The 22,708-nt window shown below is 37.8% G+C and overlaps 1 protein-coding gene across 1 annotated transcript in view; it reads left to right on the top strand.

Annotated features, from left to right (window-relative positions):
- The window catches only part of MASTL (microtubule associated serine/threonine kinase like), a 37,287-nt gene extending 23,864 nt beyond the window's left edge, over positions 1 to 13,423 (top strand). Inside the window, exons 8-12 of the mRNA XM_049624747.1 lie at positions 1,056 to 2,204; positions 3,542 to 3,683; positions 9,015 to 9,128; positions 9,211 to 9,312; positions 11,996 to 13,423. Coding sequence (XP_049480704.1) covers positions 1,056 to 2,204; positions 3,542 to 3,683; positions 9,015 to 9,128; positions 9,211 to 9,312; positions 11,996 to 12,153 — 1,665 coding nt within the window. The 3' untranslated portion in view covers positions 12,154 to 13,423. The remainder of the gene's footprint in view (positions 1 to 1,055; positions 2,205 to 3,541; positions 3,684 to 9,014; positions 9,129 to 9,210; positions 9,313 to 11,995) is intronic.
- The last annotated feature ends 9,285 nt before the right edge of the window (positions 13,424 to 22,708 follow it).

Raw genomic sequence — 22,708 nt, 5'->3', positions numbered from 1 at the left:
TCTTACTCTGCCCCTAGCCCCCTTGATCGATCTCTCAAAAAAAAAAAAAAAAAAGAAAAGAAAAGAAAAAAAAAAGTTATAAACAGAAGAGTGACCATGGACCACAAGGGAATCCTGATAAACCCTGTGCTAATCATTGGATGATCTTGCAGATCTATGAGTTGTAATTTAGGGATTTTTGTTATTTTTGTTCATGATCATGCACTCATTATTACTAAGTAAGTTAATAAAGTTTGATTTTCACATACCAAAAGCAGGCAGTACTTTTTACTAAAGATACACTGTAATTGAGTAATCTTGTAAAACTCCTGAATACCATGTACCAGTTTATAATATTTTGTGCAAAGCTCTGATCATACAAGAGCACTTGCAGATAGTTGGAATTCAAACAGATTTTACGAAAAGTATTTTGTTATTAATGCAAGATCATTTCATCTTGTTGACAGTGAATTCTAATTCCTGTTATTTTGGGGTTTTAATTAGAAATTATTAGTTTAGCTTCATCTTTGTCAGCTTGGTTTTATTATACTTGTACAAAGTGATATATGTTTACATTAACAAAATCTTTGCCTATGATTTTCCATTAACTATATCTTAAGTCCTGTGCATTTTATAATTCAAAAACAGAATCATCTATACCACTGTTGCCAAGCAACATATATACATAATGTAATCTTACCCTCAGTTTTGCCTCAAATTTCCCTTAATTTTGCCTGAAAATGTTGCCTATTTGTCCTACTTAAATAATTTGTATCAAATATGTGTTACAGAAGACCAAAATAATATACAAATACATGTTAAATTACATAAATACACACTGTAGTTAATTTGAATTTTAGACTAGTGTTTTACTCAAAATATATATAAATACATGCTATAATTGTTTATATTGTTTTCTAATTTTCTTTTATCATTGTTTTTTGGTTCCATTGGAAAGTGGGAATAGGTAGCATAATAGTTTATGGGGTCATTTATTCCACCTAAGTCAACAGGTTTAAAAGGTTCAAGAATCTCAGTTTTATACAACTAAAACGGTGTTTTTTCCTCCCTCTCAGGAAAGTGATGATGCACTGGGCTCTACAATGATGAGTTGGAATATAATAGAAAAGCCTTTGTGTACAAAATCTACCAATGCCATCGAGACCAAAGGTTTCAATAAAAAGGATCTTGAGTTAGCCCTTTCTCCCATTCATAACAGTGGTACCATCCCTGCGACTGGAAACTCTGGTGTAAACCCTGCTAAAAAATGCTTCTCTGGGGAAGTTTCTTGGGAAGCAAGAGAACTGGATATAAATAACATTAACATGGCCACTGACAAAACACAGCCTGCTTTTCATCAGTCAGATCCATGGGCTGTGGATTCTGGTGATATGACTGAAGAGCACCTTGGGAAGAGAGGTTTTAAAAGAAATTTCGAGTTAGTTGACTCTAGTCCTTGTCAGAATATTATACAGAATAAAAAAAATTGTATAGAGCTTAAGGGGAGTAATGAAATGAGTGATGGTTGTATAAATCAAAGGACAGGCTTAACAACTGAAGTCCAAGACCTTAAGCTATCAGTACGTAGAGGTCAGCAAAATGACTGTGCTAATAAGGAGAACGTGGTCAATTCTTTCATTGATAAACAACAAACACCAGAAAAATCACCTATCCCAATGATAGCAAAAAACCTTATGTGTGAACTAGATGAAGATTGTGACAAGAATAGTAAGAAGGACCACTTAAATTCTAGTTTTCTATGTTCTGATGATGAGAGAGCTTCTAAAAGTATTTGTATGGACTCCGATTCATCTTTTCCAGGAATTTCTATAATGGAAAGTTCGTTAGAAAGGCAGTCCTTAGATCCAGATAAAAGCATCAAAGAATCCTCTTTTGAAGAATCAAACATTGAAGGTCTACTTACGGTATCACCCAGCTGGCAAGAAAGTACCTTGCCAAAAAGTGATGAGAATCCTGCTGTCCAAGGCAGTAGCCAAAAAATGTTAGCTCCATCTTCGGAGATGTTGAAAACATTAACCGTATCTAAAAGAAATGCTGTAGCTTTTCGAAGTTTTAACAGTCCTATTAATGCATCCAGTAACTCAGAACCATCCAAAATGAGCATTACCTCTTTAGACGCAATGGATATTTCCTGTGTTTACAGTGATTCATATCCCATGGCTATCACCCCTACTCAAAAAGGAACATCCTATATGCCATATCAGGTATGTTATAACTTTTTAACACTTTGTGTTTAGACTTTATAACAAACTATTAAAGCCAGATACTTGCCTCTCACCTGGATTGTATGAGATTTACCATAGAATTCTGTTCTGCTTATTGGAAATCTATGGATTGATTGTTGGAGGTTTTGATGCATAAAGGTAAAGCTGGTAGTAATTTTATTATTCTTAAATATAGCTCCTCCATCTGCTCTCTAGACTATCACATATTTCCAATCACATGTTTACATATTTACAGTCACATATTTTCACCTGATGACAGCAACTCTGAGGTACAATATAGAGTCCACTCTACCTTGCTGCCTTCTAAGGATCTTCATAGACAATCTCTTTTCTTTTTAGAAACAAGTTGAAAATATATATTACCAATCTTATGTTGTTTGTGTTTTCTAAACTTTTATCTTAAACCCAAAGTTTCATTTTTTTTTCTTCCTTTGGAGAGAGATCATAAAATAGAAAGTGCAAACCCTGAATTAGGGTCACAAGACTCAGGTTGCCTATTCAGAACTTAGTGACTTAGCAGTCCCTTTCCCTCAGAGCATGTTTATCTGTCTGTAGAATATGCTGATAACCTGTTCCGCTGGTCTCACAGAGTCCTTGTGAGATAACAATATCTTTTTTTCTTTTTTAATTTTTTACTTATTTTTGAGACAGAGAGAGAGTGTGTAAGCAGGGGAGGGACAGATAGAGAAGACGACTCACAGAACCAGAAGTAGGCTGTCAGCCTCCAAGCTGTCAGCACAGAACCCGACACGGGGCTCAAACCCACAAACCGTGAAATCATGACCTATTTGTTGCACTGTCCCTCAGTGACTGTTCTTAAGTTTGTATTAATCCATGCTATCAAGAAATTTTTCTTGGGGCCCCTGCGTGGCTCAGTCATTTGGGCATCCGACTTCAGCTCAGGTCATGATCTCATGGCTCGTAAGTTCGAGCCCCGCATCGGGCTCTGTGCTGACAGCTCAGATCCTGGAGCCTGTTTCGGATTCTGTGTCTCTCTCTCTCTCGGACCCTCCCCCCCGTTCATGCTCTGTCTCTCTCTGTCTCAAAAATAAATAAACGTTAAGAAAAAAAATTAAAAAAAATTTTTTTTTTCTTGTGGATTTTTTCATTCTGTCTTGCATATCCTGATCTTACTGACATAATTGGTGTTATCTAAACTATTGAATTTCACCAGCTTTCAGGACTGTTCAAAACTGATCAAGAATTTGAGTATATCTCTTATGCCCAACAGCCTAGCTTTGCTTTTGTTTTAGCAATTCTGTTCACTGTAAAAGGAATGGAGATATTTATTGTCTATTAAACTCTTTTTAAATTAGCATACCCCAAATCAGATCAAATCAGGAACTCCATACCGAACTCCAAAGAGTGTGAGGCGAGGGGCAGCCCCAGTGGATGATGGACGAATTCTTGGAACCCCAGACTACCTTGCACCTGAGCTGTTACTGGGCAGGGCCCATGGTAAGGCTTGCATATCTTGAGTTTTTGAAGTGTTCTCTATCTTTACGTTTTCTTTTGAGGAAAAATTGTTTTAAATTTCTTTGGTACTTGGATTGCCGAGAGTTAAAAGAAAATGAACTCATGTGATGCTCTTTTCTCATAAATATGGCATTTATTTATTATGGTAAAAGAAGACATGCAGCCATTTGTTCTTTGCCTTCTGTTTCAGTCTCAGTGATCCAGAGAAACCCTACCGTCCACCTGCTCTATTATCTTCGCTCTAAATGTCTTCTTAGGTCTGTTCCAGTTTTGGCTCAGGAATACAAAGTCGGGCCTAAACTTCAGTCGGCAGCCTGATTAGAGCTTACCTTCACTTATTCCCCCCTTACCACAAGGTCAAGCCAGAAATGAGCCGTCTTCTGGATGCAGCCTAGGAAGACAGGATGGCATTTTTACTTAGCCTCTCTTTTTCCCCTTTGCTCTCTGAAGAACGTTCCTTCCTGCATTCTGGAACCAACTATATTGGTTTCCTAGGACCATTGTAACAAAGTGCCACAAACTGATGGTTCAAAACGACAGGAACTTCTTGTCTGACAGTTCTGGAAGCTGGAAGTGTGAAATCAAGGTGTGGACAGGACCATGCACCCTCCGAGAGGTGTGAAGGAACTACCCCACCCCTTCTAGCTTCCGGTGGTTCGCCTGCAGTCTTTGGTGTTCCTTGGCTTGCAGGTGCCACACTGAAACCATCCCTCTTCATATGCTGCTCTCCCTGTTTCTCCATGGTCACGTGGCTGTGTTTTTATAAGGACACTAGTCACATTGGCTTAGGGGCCCACCCTACTCCAGTATGAGCTCATCTTAACCTACCTAATTATAAGTGCCAGTACCATATTTCCAAATGGCACGTTCCAAGGACCTCAGGACTAAGACTTCAACATGTCTTTTCTTGGAGTGAAATAATTCAGTCCATAATGTGAGCACCTTCTTGATATTATCAGTTGCTTCCCTTTTCTTTGGGTTCCTTTGGTGATCAACTGTCTCATCTTCCCCACGCCCCCTCCACCCCTTCTACTTTTATTCCTGTGTTGCCTTTCTCCTTAGCATGAAAATAATTTCCATCCTTGTTCCCCTCACCATCTCCCTTCTCAAAGGTTGCCTCTTTTCTTTGCCTGATATTTTTTTGCTCTGGCAATCTGACTGTTATCCCTCCATTTAACTGACACTGTTTCTTTTTTTTTTTTTTTAAGATTTTAATTTTTAAATAAACTGTGCACCCAACGTGGGGCTTGAACTTACAACCTCGAGGTCAAGAGTTGCATACTCTATGGACTGATCCAGTCAGGCGCCTGTCACTGACACTTTGTTGTTAACAGTCCTGTCACTGACACTTTGTTGTTAACAGTCCTCAGTGATGTTGTTCTTGTCAGATATACCGGCTTCTTTTCATTCTCACTACTTTGTTGCTACTCCTCTGCTCTTCAGCTCTTCCAAACATGGAGATTCTTCTTCACAATCCTGCCCTTTACTTACCCTTTTTTCCCTACACCTACTTCCTGTTAATCTCCTATCTCCCATGATTTCAGTGCTCATGTCCTTGCTGATGCTTCCTAAATATCCAGCTCTAATCCGACTTTCTTTAGGCAGCAGACACATGGACAAAGTACCTACTCAGCTTTCCACTGGCCATGCTGTATGTCAGAATGGGACTTGTCCAGCTTGCTCTTCCTCTGTTCCCTCTCTCAATTCCACCACCTTCGTGATAGCACAGACCTTGCCCCTACATTCAGGCAGGTAAATCCAGCCAATACTGTCCCTGCAGAATTGCTTCTCACTTTTTCATCTCTGTCACTATCCTCTGTAAGAAACTCCTCTTTCCCTTTTCATTAATTTACTAGCTCTCTTCCTGGACGGACCATCAACTTCATTCTGTTGTCTATAATCACTGCCACCAGATTTTCCCTCTTAAGGCATAAAATGGTCAGGCTACTTCTCTCCTTCAAAAACCATGGTGGCTCCTTCCCACCTGCAAAATAAAATCCAGATTATTGATCATGGCATTGGAGGCTCTAAGCTCTTGTAGTAGCCTCATCTCTCAAAGATGTTTCTTTTCCTTCTATAAACAACAAAAATGTATTCCTCACACACAGTTCCAGAGTGTGGGAAGTTCAAGATCGAGGTGCCAGCAGATTCAAAAGAATCTCATTATAAGCCTTATGTTCTCATTCTGCTTCTTAGACTCATCTTTCTTCAGCTTTTCCTTATCTTGCGCAGGTATTTTCCCTTAGTTGAGAAAAGCCAGAACCCCATCATCTTCCCATCAAATTTCGTCTCATCTCATCACCTGTTCAAATGTTACCTCTTCCACAAAGCATCCTTGGTCAATTATGGGGAAGTAGCTGTTCACTTTTATATCACTTTTTTATACACTGTTTAATGTCAGCTTATGTCATTTTACCTATGTTATTATATTTGTCTCCACTGCAAAAGCTTATGAAAATTTCTTAACACTTGAGTCTGTGTTTTCCTTCTACATAGCACTTCAGAAGGATTCCTGAGTTAGCACTCAACTAACACTGTTAACAATCTCTGTGATGCTGAAAGGAGAGACCTTCCGTATTCCCCATTACTGGCCAGAGCAACTAAGTTCCTCTGGGCATTTAACTGACTTTGTACAGTGCCCGTATTGCTAAGTCACAGGTTTGCCAGCTCATTTCCTGTAATCTGCATTTTCTCTATCTAAGATCCGGTATGAAGGTAAGCTTCAAATTTAAAGGTTTGCTTTATAGGATCCTGCCACTGTTTTAGTGGGAGGATCTAGTTACCTCAGCTATGTAGTGATAGATTTTAAGATTTTCATTTCCTATAAAGGTAATTTGGTCCACAGTTTTTAAAATAGCAAATAATACAAAGCAATTTATAATTTAAAAAAAAATGACTATATCTCTTTCCCAAATCGCAGGCCCCAAGGGCAGTCACTACAGCAATTCTGTTTCTTATATTGACCTCTCTGTTTCTAAACATCGTGCTGAGGACAGCTAAGACTCCTCTGATGTCCTCCCTGGTCTTCTCCTTCCATCAAGGACTTTGGAACTCCTGGCTGAGTTTCCCATAGCTTCTTGTGCATATTTTTGTTTCACGTCTCTTAACATCGTGTCAAATTTATCTATTCTCGTCTCTCCCCAGAGTAGGTTTTCTTCTTGGGAAAAGTTATCTTTCTTATTCATCTTTGTGTCCCTTGTATCTGGCACAATACTTATATCTAGTCCAAATGAATGATGTGAGAATGAACTCAGTTTTAATACAGTTTTAATACAGTGTACCTAATTACTCTTTTCTTTGGTGCAGGATTTCAGACTTCTGGTGAGTGAACTTCTCTGTAAAGTAATATGGCAAAGCAAATTAAACTGAACAGTCAAAGTATAACTAGATCACATTGCAGAGAAAAATTTTTTTCTTTCCTTTCGCCTCACTTAGTAAATATAAAAATAAACTGCATTCTGTCTTCTGAGCAGTAAGACATCCAGAGAGACTGCTCTTCTCTGTGAAAGCAAATATAGGCATGATGCATTTTTAAAGTAACTTGTAAAAGTAGCAGAGTGTGAAGATGGAGACTTTCTTATTGCACCCAGGAAATAGGCTTCATAAAAAATATGAAAATTAGCACCTCCAAAAGGGCATGAATTTTCTTAACTATTTAATTCCATTATTATTAGAAAACAAAAAGGTATAACCATATCAAATGTACAAATTACAGATGTGGGTTTCGAATTAGAAAACCAATAGCGTAAAACAAGTTTGTTCTATTTCTCTGGCTAGCAGTATATATTATAATTGCTGTATCTATCATAATATGTGATCTTATTAGACTTTGACTCAAATATATGGGTATGTGTGACATATCCATGGAGAAATCATGTATGTTTTTGACTTGAGTACATTTTGGCTGAGCTGGGAAAAGGGTTCTAATTTCTAACCTAAGTAAAATAATGAAAATATATGTTTTTTTCCCTGACTTCTCCCCTACTTTTTGGTTATACTATCTGTTGGAATAATTCTTTTTCAGCGGTGCTTAAAAGAGCTACTAACTGAGGTGGTTTGTATGTTTTTATAGTGATTATTATAGAAATGGAAGCCTATAGATGGTTCTCATCACTTTTTCCTTAGGGAAGACAGGATTATGTGGCTTGCAATAAAAAGGCACTCTAAATGCATGTAATTATTTTCCTAATGGCAGATTCCCCAGTGCTTTCCTACTTGTTTGAAAATGGGATGGTGGCAGTTGCTTAACCATAATAATGAATTTTGAGAAATGGATTTAAAGAGCAATTTCCAAGCAAATTTAGTACTAGATTAGAATTCCTATTTTAAATTTATATTGAAGATACTCATTTCTTGACTGAAATTAACCTTTGCTTAGGAAACACTTTTTCAGAGAGGACTAAACAAAAGTATAAACCAGATTATAAGGTCATATTTATAATAATCATTTAAAACATCTTTGTATATAAAATAACATAAAAACAGGGAGGGGGACAAAACAGAAGAGACTCATAAATATGGAGAACAAACGGAGGGTTGCTGGAGGGGTTGTGGAGGGGGGATGGGCTAAATGGGTAAGGGGCACTAAAGAATCTACTCCTGAAATCATTGCTGCACTATATGATAACTAATTTGGATGTAAATTTAAAAAAATAAAAAATAAAATTAAAAAAAAATCTTTGTATATGAATGATGCTTCCAGTAAAGATCTCATTTAGAAATCAGCTTTACCTATTTATTAAACCTTATCTCCTAATTACCACTGCAAGCCATAGTTTAAGTGAAATCTTTTTGTTAAACCAATTTGTTCCTCTACGTTCTTCAAAGGAGTAAGGTTACATTAAAACACGAAGGCTTTCCCTTGTTAACCAGGCTGTCCTCCAATTAGTATAAATGTTGCTACTTCATCTCACCCCCATGTGAAGTAAGTGGAGTACAGAATCATGTAAATGTTATTGTCCCCCAATTTGAAATTGACAAGTACTCTATTTTTGAGAGTAATCTTTAGATTTAGAACATGTTAAGTATTCAGAATATCAGAAGTTATTAGTAAGTGACAAAAGATAGCTTTAACTTTTCTTTAATGAGCTGTGTTAATTGCTAATCTAAACTTCCTGGAAAACAGAGAAGTAAAGTAATTGCCATGTTACTGAAATGAAAGTAATTTGAGTTTTTGCACCTTATGAAGCTAGAAGAAAGCCTTAGGGAAATGAATGCCTTGATTTCTTCCAAATATCCATGTATTGATGTTTTAGTTGATGAAACATTTGTACAAAATGCTTGCAAGTTCAACTAATCCCTCCTAAATTCCAGGTCCTGCAGTAGACTGGTGGGCACTTGGAGTTTGCTTGTTTGAATTTCTAACAGGAATTCCTCCTTTCAATGATGAAACACCACAACAAGTATTCCAGAATATTCTGAAAAGAGGTGATTGTGTTTCTGTTAAGGTAGACGCATTTATCTCTCTGTATTATTTGAACAATGATCAACAAGCTATTTGTATTTGTAGATATCCCATGGCCTGAAGGTGAAGAAAAGTTATCTGATAATGCTCAAAATGCAGTAGAAATACTTCTAACTATTGATAATACAAAGAGAGCTGGAATGAAAGGTAAGGTCTTATGTTAATAAACTCTTAGCCTTGATTTGTTTCAGGTGAATGGTAGTAATGATATCAAGTTCTAGTACAACACTGCAAATAATCTGACTGCTAACTGGGTTTAAAAAATGTCTTCAGTTTATTTTTGCCTGCTAGATATACATTGTATAGATATACATATATACATTGTATAGATCCTTGTTCTACATTAAAATTCAATGCATTAGGTTAGGATGTCCACTCACTGAATTTTATTAATCTCAAACAATTATCTTAAAACAATCTTGTCAATGTCTTAGGATTTTTTTAAAGCCTGATAAAGTTAATCATCAACAAATACAGAAAATATTTTTTTATCAAAATTATCTTCTGTAATTTCATACTGCTTCATTTCTGATATCATTATTGACTGGCAAATGTATTAGGTGCCAGGTTGTCTCCAATAAGAAAAATTGGTACATTTGTGACCCATTCAATGGTTTTTTCCAGTGCAGGGGTTATTAAATTCCAATTTTGAAACCAAAAACCCATTGGCTTCAATTGAGATTCAAATTAGATTTAATGTCACCTGCCTTAAAATCTTTTTTGTAACAAAGTATATATGTTTGTTATGTCTTCAGTTATGTGCTCAGATGCATTTCCATGTGACGTAAGGTATTTAGAAAAACGAGCTTTGGTAATATGTCATTTGCAACAGCTTCTAGGTGCTCCCTCAAATAAGATCAACAGTTTATTCACTTATTTAACAAATCCTATAGAGTGACTTTCAGGTGCCAGGCAATGCTGCACCCAGGGATGAACCAGACTAAAATTCATGTGCTTGTAGAACTTACTCTCTAGTGGAAAGACAAAAAGTAAACAGATACAGCCATGACATAATGCCATCTAGCAGTGGGTCCTGGAAAGAAAAATAAAGCAAGTGAGTAGATACAAAGTGTTGACAAGAGATTTTCTAGATAGAGTGGTCAGAAAGACCTCTGTGAAGAGTGAGATTTGAGAAAAATCCTATGTAAACTGAGGGTGCAGACATTTGAAACCTCAGCTCTGAAAATTACTTTAGAACAGTTCTCAACTGGGGTAATTTTGCTTCCCAAAGGACGAAGTAAGTGAAAATAAGTGGAGACAGAAAAACAGCATCCTCAGCACCAATGACCTCAGATTTTTGTTCGTTTGTTTAATGAACAATTTACATAGTGAAGCAGATGACAGGAGTAGTCTTTGATTAGAAACAGTTGTTTCAACAACTGTTTGTTGAGTTCATCTTAAACTGGCTTAGAATTCCTTAGTGAGTTCAGCTGATGAGAGAGCCATAAAGCATCCTGTCACATCCAGATACAGTTTAAGAGTTACTGCTAAGTAACTCTAAAGTAATCCATGCTCAGGCATTTATTTTGAACAATTGAGAGACAAATTCTCTAAATGTGAATTATTTTTGCTATTTTATTGTTTTCCTACCAATCTTTTAGTTTAGGGAAAAACCAACTTGTAGACATACTGATTTCCCAACTCATCACTCCCAATATAGACACATAATTATTTCTTGTCTGTGTGGTCTTCTTACAGTATTTTCCTTAAATTGGTTGCTGTTTTTTGTTTGTTTTTTTTTTTTTTTTGAAGTAATGCCTTAATTGTCACTTGATTTTTTTTTTATATTTTTTAATGTTCATTCATTTTTGAGAGAGAGAGCACAAGCTGGGGAGGGGCAGGAAGACAGGGAGACACAGAATCCAAAGCAGGCTCCAGGCTCTGAGCTGTTGGCACAGAACCTGATGCAGGGCTTGAACCCACAAACTGTGAGATCATGACCTGAGCTAAAGTCGGACACTTAACTGACTGAGCCGCTTGGGTGCCCGGTCACTTAATTTTTTGCCAACATCTTTATTGTTGTCTTACAAAGTGAAGGGTTGAGGAGAGGGAAGGTTGTGTCTAGCAACTAAATATCACAAGTGTGATCAAAAGACCATAATTTCGTTGTAGTAGGTAAGAGGAATTAGCAAAGAAGACCGGTACTGGAAATGTAGTTCAAAAGAGGAACAAAGTTGAGATCTTGTAAGTGAAGCAGTAGAGATTCCGGATGTGCCCATACTGCTAAAGAAGCGTACAATGGAGATACAAGTCGATGAAATCAAAGTCAACCATGAAGAGAATGTTTCACAAGTGTCATCAATGTATGTGTTAAAATTACCATGAAGGATAAGGATGGAGCATATGGAAGAAAGTAAAGTAGTGGAGGATGGGGTTCTTAGCAAAGTTACATAGGACAAAAGATGGTGCTAAGGACTGCAGAGATAGAAACTGGCAGCATTGTCTTGGAATGAGAAGTGGGCATTAATCCTGAAGATCAGTGGTGTGGAAACTGTATCCCAGAACAGGAAGTAGGCCAAGCTCTTATCTCATCAAGGCAGGGATTATGTGAGAAGATGGAGGCATGAGAATGATAGGCTTCTTTTAAGGCAAATCTTTCATTCGCTTATTTGACAAATACAGGCCAAGCACCTGTCATATGTCAGGTGTTATACAAAATAACACAGTATGTGCCACTGTGAAGTATGTAGTTGCACAGAAATTAAACACATACGTGAGAAGCAAAACAAGGGCAAGATACATGTGAGACCTTCTCTTGAATCCTATAAAAACAGTACTTACTTAGGCAATGGTGTCATAATACTATGTTTTGTTTTATATTTTCCCTAAGAGCTAAAATGTCATCCTCTCTTCAGTGATGTGGACTGGGAAAATCTGCAGCATCAAACTATGCCTTTCATACCCCAACCAGATGGTGAAACAGATACATCCTATTTTGAAGCCAGGAATAATGCTCAGCACCTGACTGTATCTGGATTTAGCCTATAGCACATAAATTTTGTCTTTAATCTAATCTTGTTTTATAGAATAAGCTAGCATAAGTATATATTCCTTCATAGTAGACTGATCTAATGGGAAAAAGAATCATTATGTTACTTGGATCAATGAGCTTTTAATGTATATTACAGCTTCCACAGAGCTAAAAGGCTATCAAGAACATAACCAGTAACTTACTTAATCTCATAGTTGTATATAGAGCTTCAAAACCTTTTTCACCTTATTTATTTTGTGTCTGCACTTTATGAAAACTAATGTGTCAATAAAACTAGAATAACACTACTCCTTTAAAAGAGGAGCAAGCCTCAAGCCTAGCTTTTCTTTCACATGTAGATTTCAGTCCATCATTCAGTTTGGTGTTAAAATAACAATTTTATTGTAATGTAATTTAGCTGGACATGATTGCCTGCAAAAACTGCAATCTCAAGAGCGATCATTTAAGGTTGCAATTGTGGCCTCAAACCCGTAGCTGAGAAATTCCTTCACTTGGTAGTGTAACTCCTTTAGGGAATGAGGAATGAAAAGGGCAGAGGTTTTTGTTTACCTTACTAGGAATACAGTCTTGCTGCCTCGACTGCTTCTGGTACTTTCTCAACAATACATATTTGCTTAAAATTGTACTGGAGGGCTTAGGTGTGATATGCTATAGCAATTTTAACAGCTTGTTCAATTTTAATGAAAAATGTGATGGTTTGCAACTTAAAAGAATTTGTATAAATAAAACATACAACGTTATGTGAAACAACCTGATCCCTAAAAATAAATAATTTATTTTTGCTTAATAAATATAACACTTCAAGTATACTGTCAACATCCTTCTGTTAACTATATATACACACTAAGATTCAACTTCACTATAATAGTTTGTTACCCAGTGGTAAATAAATGGATGAGTAGTCAAAGATGGTGGTGGCAGAGGACCATGCACCCACCTCCTCCCAACTAGATAACTATCAGATCATCCTGAATACCCCAGAAATAGACCTGAAGACTGACAGAACAAACCCCACAACTAAAGGGAGAGAAGAGGCTACATCAAAGAACATAGGAAGTACGGTGACATGCTTTAGGAGAAAAATGGATCCTGGTTGCTGCAGAGGGCAGGGAGCTATGGTCACAGAGGGCAAGAGAGAGGAGCACACAGGGGAACACACAAGGAGGAGGTTTCCCAATAGCCATTGGCTTGGGAAACAAGAGGGGCTGAATTTCATGAATTCTTGCAACTAGGGGAGCTTACATCCTGAAGTTTTAAAGGCCAGTGGGGTTGGCTAGGATAGAACCCAGAGGGCACTACTCTGCTCCTAGAAAGAAGGCAGGCAAAAAACCCAGGTACAGACAGCAGGGAAACAGCGATCTGAAGAGTGCCTGGGACACAGGAGATTACTCGCTTTTCTCAGAGTGTGTCCCTGACAGCATTCACAGAGACACCTCTCTGGAGATAAAGGTACCAGCTGGTGCCATTTCCCTCCCCCAACCATCAGCATAAAGACAGAGCCACCTATAGGAAGTAGCACTGTGCCTATACTAACTACTAACTTGCTCACACCAAGAACCATCCCCCTGTGTCCCAGTGGAGCTGCCCTTTTCAGTCACATTTGCCTCAGTCTCAGTGCAGCAGGCCTCTCCCCAAGAAGATGAGAACAAACACCTGCTCACACCACATGTCCCAACCAGAGAGTTTTGCAGGGCCTCTTTTCCAGTGGAGGTAGTGACAGGACTCATTTCACAAGCAGAACAAAGCACACCTAGTTAAAACTTGCCACATTCAGGCCAGGTACCAAACACTGTCCACAGCAGGCAAGGAGAGCCTCTGCAGACGACTGCCCTGAAGGATAGAGCAGCCAGAACACAACAGCAGAGTACATACAACACATTAAAGGCACTCCCTGAAGTACCAGCCCTGGGCAATATAGGACTTGTTTATAAGGCTATGACTGTCATGAGCAGGAGACATAAGTGGCTTTTCTGACACACACACACACACACACACAAGGCAGAGACTTAGACAAAATGAGAAGATAGGAATTTATCCCAAATGAAAGAACAAGATAAGGCCACAGCCAGAGATCTAAATGAAATAGCCAAAAGTAAAATGCCTGATAGAATTTAAAGCAACAATCATAAGGACACTCACTGGGCTTGAGAAAAGAATAAAAGACATCAGTGAGGTCCTTACCACAGAGATAAGAGTTAAAAAGAAATCAGAGATGATGAGTGCAGTAAATGAGATTAAAAACACACGATGCAATGAACAGAAGGCTAGAAGAAGCAAAGGAAAGAATTAATGACCTAGAAGACAAAGTAACAAAGCAATGAAGCTGAATGAAAAAGAGAAAGGAGAATTACACAAAATGAGAATACACTTAAGGAACTCAGTGACTCCATCAAACATAATAATATTTGTATTATAGGAACCCCAGAAGAGAGAGAAAAGGGGCATAAATTGTATTTCAAAGAATAATATTTGAAAAATTCCCTAATCTGGAGAAGGAAACATACATCTAGATCTAGGAGGCAGAGAACTCCCATCAAAATCAACAAAAGCAGGAAGGAGCCAAGATGGCGGAACAGCATGGAAGTTTTTTGTGTGTCTTGTGTCCATGAAATACAGCCAGATCAACATTAAACCATCCTACCCACCTAGAAAACTGGAGGGTTAACACAACAATCTGCACAACCTGAACAACAGAATTCAACAGGTAGGTGGCACAGAGAGGTGAACTTGGGGACCAAGAAACCGTGAAAGGTAAGGAACTGCTGCAGGGACTAAAAAGGGAGAAAGGAGAGGGTTTAAATTCCATTGAGAATGTAAATAAGGGGGGTGCCTGGGTAGCTCAGTTGGTTGAGCGACTGACTTCGGCTCAGGTCATGATCTCACGGTTTGTGAGTTTGAGCCCCGTGTTGGGCTCTGTGCTGACAACTCAGAGCCTGGAACCTGCTTCTAATTCTGTGTCTCCCTCTCTCTCTGCCCCTCCCCCACTCATGCTCTGTCTCTGTCTCAGAAATAAATAAACATTAAAAAAAATTTTTTTAAAAAGAATGTAAGCAAGGGGAGTGCAAAGGCTGCAACTCTGCAGCTCAATACCTGGCGGTGCTCTGGTGGGAAGGGCAAATTCCCAGGAACAAAGTGGGGTCCGGGAGGTTCTCGGGCCACATGAGGCAATGTGGTTCCACTGCTGGAAGGACATTTGGTAGCGACTGTTGAAGCCATCTGGTCCCAACAGATCCTGGAAGGCGGCCACATTCGCTGGTGCTGGGGCAAGGTCGTTAAGGGTGAAGCCTGGTGCCAGATGTGTGTTGTGATTTTCCATAATCCCTGAAACACTGCTGCTACATTGTCTCATGAACTTTTTCTGGGGTGGGCTGGCACCTGGCAGCAGTCTCGGGTCACTGGCAGCAGCAGGGTCCAGAGTGCATTCCTGGGTGTAGCTGATATTCGGCCATTGCTCAGTGAGACCCTCCCGCAGAGGGGCTGAACGGGTCAAAGCTGCAGTCCTTCGGAAGTAAGGGGCCAGGGAAAACAGCTGCATCTGAGACAAAACTCGGGAGAGAGGTACTGCCTGGGGCCTGGTCAGGGAGAGTGAAAAAGCATGAAGTGGACGAGAGCTGAAGACAGAGGACGAGTGCACGATTGCTGATCCAGGAGAACAGACTGGGTGGCTGGGTGGCACCATTTTCACCGCTCCCTCACATGCACATACGCACCTACGAGCACCACAACAATCCACCCCAGTAGGCTAGCAGCGCCATCTAGTGGAGAGCAGAGCTGTTACATTGAGCCCCGCCCACCTGGGCCAACTTCGCTCTTCGACAACACAAGTCTTACTGCCAGCTTAATTTATGGGCTATAAAGCGCTACATAGACTGACTTCTAGGGGAAAACGAAGCAATTTCAGTCCTTCTTCAATCTGTTAGGTTCATCTATTCAATTTTCTTTCTTTTTTTTTTCTCTTACAATTCTTTTCTTTTTCCTAAATACAGAGACAAAATTCATTTTTATTTTCAATTTTTATTAAAAATATTTTCCTTTAATTTTTATTACTATATCTTTTACTTTTGTGTAAATTTTTTCGAATGCTACTTTACTTCCATCATTTTATTTTAGTCTACTTTAGTGTATTCACCTTTTCAAATTTTCAATTTCCGTTTTTTCTTTCTTTTTTTTCTCTTTTTCATTTATTTTCTTTTTCTTGAATGCAGAAAGAGAAAAACTTCACTTGTACTCTCAATTTCTATTAAAAATATTTTCATTTAATTTTTATTACTATATTTTTTGCTTTTAGGTAAATTTTTTCAAATTCTATTTTACTTCCATCAATTTATTTTAGTCTACTAGTGTATTCACCTTTTCATATTTTCAAACGATTTCTTCTTTTCTTTTTTTAAATTTTTTCTTTTTCATTTCTTTTCTTTTTCTTAAATACAGAAAAGGAAAAATTAATATTTATTTTTAATTTGTTTAAAAAATATTTGTCTTTAATTTTTTCTACTATATTCTTTACTTTTGTGTTTATATTTTCAAATTCTATTTTACCCCCATCATCTCATTTTAGTCTATTTCAGTGTATTCATTTTTTCAAATTGTCAATTTCCTTCCCCCCCCCCTTTTTTTCTCTAATCTGTCAAATTTCAACACCCAGACCAAAACACACCTAGGATCTAGCATCATCTATTTGATGTGTATGGGTCTGTGTCTGTGTGTTTAATTTTTAATTTTAATATTCTTTAATTTTAATTTTTTAATTTTTCTACCTCATTAATTCCTTTTCTCCCTTCAAAACGACAAAACGAAGGAATTCACCCCAAAAGAAAGAGCATGAAGAAATGACAGCCAGGGATTTAACCAACACAGATACAAGCAAGATGTCTGAATCAGAATTTAGAATCACGATAATAAGAATACTAGCTGGAGTCAAAAATAGATTAGAATCCCATTCTGCAGAGATAAAAGAAGTAAAAAATAGCCAGAATGAAATTAAAAATGCTATAACTGAGCTACAATCACAGATGGATGCAGCAGCGGCAAGGATGGACGAGGCAGAACAGAGAATCAGCAATATAGAGGACAAACTTCTAGAGAATAATGAAGCAGAAAAAAAGAGGGAGATTAAGGCAAAAGAGCATGATTTAAGAATCAGAGAAATCAGTGACTCATTAAAAAGGAACATCAGAATCATAGGGGTCCCAGAAGCAGAAGAGAGAGAAATAAGGGTAGAAGGGTTATGTGAGCAAATCAGAGTGGAAAACTTTCCTAACCTGGGGAAAGACACAGACATCAAAATCCAGGAAGCACAGAGGACCCCCATTAGATTCAACAAAAACCGACCTTCAACAAGGCATATCATAGTCAAATTCACAAAATACTAGGGCAAGGAGAGAATCACGAAAGCAGCAAGGGGAAAAAAGTCCTTAACCTACAAGGGAAGACAGATCAGGTTTGAAGCAGACCTATCCACAGAAACTTGGCAGGCCAGAAAGGAGTGGATGGATATATTCAGTGTGCTGAACCAGAAAAATATGCAGCCAAGAATTCTTTATCCAGCAAGGTTGTCATTCAAAATAGAAGGAAAGAGAAAAAGTTTCCCAGACAAACAAAAATTAAAGGAGTTTGTGACCACTAAACCAGCCCTGCAAGAAATTTTAAGGGGGACTTTCTGAGGGGAGAAAAGATGAAAAAATATATATATAAATAAATAAATACCAAAGCAACAAAGATTAGAAAGGACCAGAGAACACCACCAGAAACTCCAACTCTACAAGCATCATAATGGCAATAAATTCATATCTTTCAGTACTTACTCTAAATGTCAATGGGCTCAATGCCCCAATCAAAAGACATAGGGTAACACAATGGATAAGAAAACAAGATCCATCTATATGCTGTTTACAAGAGACCCAGTTTAGACCCAAAGACACCTTCAGACTGAAAATAAGGGGATGGAGAACCATCTATCATGCTAATGGTCAACAAAAGAAAGCTGGAGTGGCCATAATTATATCAGACAATCTAGACTTTAAAATAAAGACTGTATCAAGAGATGCAGAAGGGCATTATATCATAATCAAGGGGTCTATCCACCAAGAACACCTAACAATTGTAAACATTTATGTGTAAATGTGGTAGCACCCAAATATATAAATCAATTAATCACAAACATAAAGTAACTCACTGATAGTAATACCATAATAGTAGGAGACTTCAACACCCCACTCACAACAATGGACAGATCATCTAATCAAAAAATCAACAAGGAAACAATGGCTTTGAATGACACACCGGACAAGATGGACTTAACAGATATGTTTGGAACATTTCATCCTAAAGCAGTAGAATATACATTCTTTTCCAGTGCACATGGAACATTCTCCAGAACAGACCATATACTGGGACACAACTCAGCCCTAAGTAAGTACAAAAAGATTGAGATCATACCTTGTATACTTTCAGACCACAACGCTATGAAACTCGAAATCAACCACAAGAAACAAATTGGAGAAGTAACAAATACTTGGAGACTGAAGAACATCCTACTAAAGAATGAATGGGCCAACCAAGAAGTTAAAGAGGAAATTAAAAAGTATATGGAAACCAATGAAAATGAAAACACCACAACCCAAATCCTCTGGGACGCAGCAAAGGTGGTCATAAGAGTTAAGTATATAGCAATCCAGGCCCTCCTAAAGAAGGAAGAAAGATCACAGATACACAACTTAACCTTACACCTTAAGGAGCTGGAAAAAACAACAGCAAATAAAACCCAAAACCAGCAGAAGACAGGAAATAATAAACTTTAGAGCAGAAATTAATGCTATCAAAACCCAAATATACAGTAGAACAGATCAATGAAACCAGAAGCTGGTGCTTTGAAAGAATTAACAAAATTGATAAACCACTAGCCAGCTTGATCAAAACGAAAAAGGAAAGGACCCAAATGAATAAAATCAAGAATGAAAGAGGAGGGGAATATTATGAGCAATTATATGCCAATAAAATGGGTAATCTGGAAGAAATGGACAAATTCCTAGAAACATATACACTACGAAAACTGAGACAGGAAGAAATAGAAAATTTGAACAGACCCATAACCAGTAAGGAAATAGAATTAGTAATCAAAAATTTGCCAAAAACCAGGAGTCCAGGACCAGATGGCTTTCCAGGGGAATTCTACCAGACATTTAAGGAAGAGTTAACACCTGTTCTCTTGAAGCTGTTCCAAAAAATAGAAATGGAAGGAAAACTTCCAAACTCTTTCTATGAAGCCAGCATTACCTTGTTTCCAAAACCAGACAGAGACCCCACTAAAAAGGAGAACTACAGACCAACTTCCCTGATGAACATGGATGCAAAAATCCTCAACAAGATATTAGCCAACCGGACCCAACAATACATTAAAAAAATTATTCACCACGATCAAGTGGGATTTATACTTGGGATGCAGGGCTGGTTCAATATCTGCGAAACAACTAATGTGATTAATCACATCAATAAAAGAAAGGACAAGAACCATATGATCTTCTCAATAGATGCAGAGAAAGCATTTGACAAAATACAGCATCCTTTCTTGATAAAAACCCTCAAGAAAGTAGGGATAGAAGGAGCATACCTCGAGATCATAAAAGCCATATATGAATGACCCAACGCTAATATCATCCTCAATGGGGAAAAACTGAGAGCTTTCCCCCTAAGGTCAGGAACAAGACAGGGATGTCCACTCTCACCACTGTTATTCAACATAGTATTGGAAGTCTTAGCCTCTGCAATCAGACAACACAAAGAAATAAAAGGCATCCAAATTGGCAGGAGGAGGTCAAACTTTCACTCTTCACAGATGACATGATACTCTATATGGAAAACCCAAAAGATTCCACCAAAAAACTGCTAGAATTGATTCATGAATGCAGCAAAGTGGCAGGATATAAAATCAATGCACAGAAATCGGTTGCATTCCTATACACCAACAATGAAGCGATAGAAAGAAATCAAGGAATTGATCCCACTTACAGTTGCACAAAAAAACATAAAATACCTAGGAATAAATCTAACCAAAGAGGTGAAAAATCTATACACTGCAAACTATAGAAAGCTTAAGAAAGAAATTGAAGAAGACACAAAAAAATGTAAAAAGATTCCATGCTCCTGGATAGGAAGAACAAATATTGTTAAAATGTTGATACTACCCAAAGCAATCTACATATTCAATGCAATCCCTATCAAAGTAACACCAGCATTCTTCACAGAGCTAGAACAAATAATCCTAAAATCTGTATGGAACCAGTAAAGACCTCGAATAGCCAAAGCAATCTTGAAAAAGAAAACCAAAGCAGGAGGCATCACAATCCCAGACTTCAAGCTATACTACAAAGCTGTAATCATCAAGACGGTATGGTACTAGCACAAGAACAGACACTCAGATCAATGGAACAGCATAGAGAACCCAGAAACGGACCCACAAACATATGGCCAACTAATCTTTGACAAAGCAGGAAAGAATATCCAGCGGAATAAAGACAGTCTCTTCAGCAAGTTGTGCCAGGAAAACTGGACAGCGACATGCAGAAGAATGAACCTGGACCACTTTCTTACACCATACACAAAAATAAACTGAACATAGATGAAAGACATAAATGTTAGACAGGAAGCCATCAAAATCCTCGAGGAGAAAGCAGGCAAAAACCTCCTCGATCTTGCCTGCATCAACTTCTTACTCAACACGTCTCCAAAGGCAAGGGAAACAGAAGCAAAAATGAACTACTGGGACTTCATCAAAATAAAAGGCTTCTGCACAGAGAAGGAAACAATCAGCAAAACTAAAAGGGAATCGACAGAATGGGAGAAGATATTTGCAAATGACATATCAGATAGAGGGTTGGTATCCAAAGTCTACAGACAACTTATCAAACTCAACACCCAGAAAACAAATAATCCGGTGAAGAAATGGGCAAAAGACATGAATAGACACTTCTCCAAAGAAGACATTCAGATGGCCAACCAACACATGAAAAAATTCTCCACATCACTCATCATCAGGGAAATACAAATCAAAACCACAATGAGATACCACCTTACACCTGTCAGAATGGCTAACATTACCATCTCAGGCAACAACAGATGTTAATGAGGATGTGGAGAAAGAGGATCTCTTTTGCACTGCTGGTGGCAATGCAAGCTGGTGCAGCCACTCTGGAAAACAGTATGGAGGTTCCTCAAAAAACTAAAAATAGAACTACCCTACGACCCAGCAGTTGCACTACTAGGCATTTATCCATGGGATACAGGTGTGCTGTTTTGAAGGCAAACATGCACCCCCATGTCTATAGAAGTACTATCAACAATAGCCAAAGTATGAAAAGAGCCCAAATGTCCATTGATGGATGAATGGATAAAGAAGAAGTGGTATACATATACAATGGAGTATTACTCAGCAATCAAAAAGAATGAAATCTTACCATTTGCAACTACATGGATGGAACTGGAGGGTATTATGCTAAGTGAAGTTAGTCAGGGAAAGACAAAAATCATATGAATTCACTCATATGAGGACTTTAAGAGACAAAACATGAACATATGGGAAGGGAAACAAAAATTATATAAAAACAGGGAGGGGGACAAAACAGAAGAGACTCATAAATTTGGAGAACAAACCGAGGGTTATGGAAAGGGTTGTGGGAGGGGGGATGGACTAAATGGGTAAGGGCCACTAAGGAATCTACTCCTGAAATCATTGTTTCACTATATGCTAACTAATTTGGATGTAAATTTTAAAAATTAAAAAATAAAATTAAAAATAAATAAATATTTAAAAAAATTTTTTAAACTATCAGATTTTAACAGATTAAATTCCAAAGTCCATAATTTAGTCTAAATAAATCTGTATAAATCTAAAAAAAATCTATAAAGAACTCAACATCCAAAAAACAAATAATCCAGTGAAGAAATGGGCAGAAGACATGAATAGGCAGTTTTCCAAAGAAGACATCCAAATGGCCAACAGACACATGAAAAGATGCTCAACATCGCTCATCATCAGGGAAATACAAATCAAAACCACATTGAGATACCACCTCACACTGGTCAGAGTGGCTAAAATAAACAACTCATACAACAACAGATGTTGGTGAGGATGTGGAGAAACAGGAACTCTCTTGCACTGTTGGTGGGAATACAAACTGGTGCAGCCACTGTGGAAACAATGTGGAGGTTCCTTAAAAAATTAAAAATAGAATTACGCTATGACCCAGCAATTGCACTGCTAAGAATTTATCCATAGGATACAGGAGTATTGATTCATAGGGGAATATGTACCCTGATGTTTATAGCAGCACTATCAACAATAGCCAAATCAAGGAAAGAGCCCAATGTCCATCAACTAACTGATAAATGGATGAAGATGTGGTTTATATATATAATGGAATACTACTGGGCAATGAAAAAGAATGAAATCCTGCCATTTGCAACAATGTGGATGGAACAGGAGGGTGTTATGCTAAGTGAAATAAGTTAGAGAAAGACATCTAACATATGTTTTCACTCATATGTGGAACTTGA

Source organism: Panthera uncia, chromosome B4 (assembly GCF_023721935.1).
Source record: "Panthera uncia isolate 11264 chromosome B4, Puncia_PCG_1.0, whole genome shotgun sequence".
NCBI classification, from domain to species: Eukaryota; Metazoa; Chordata; class Mammalia; order Carnivora; family Felidae; genus Panthera; species Panthera uncia.
Note: the sequence above shows the minus strand (reverse complement) of the source record. Positions and strands in the feature narration are given on the sequence as shown.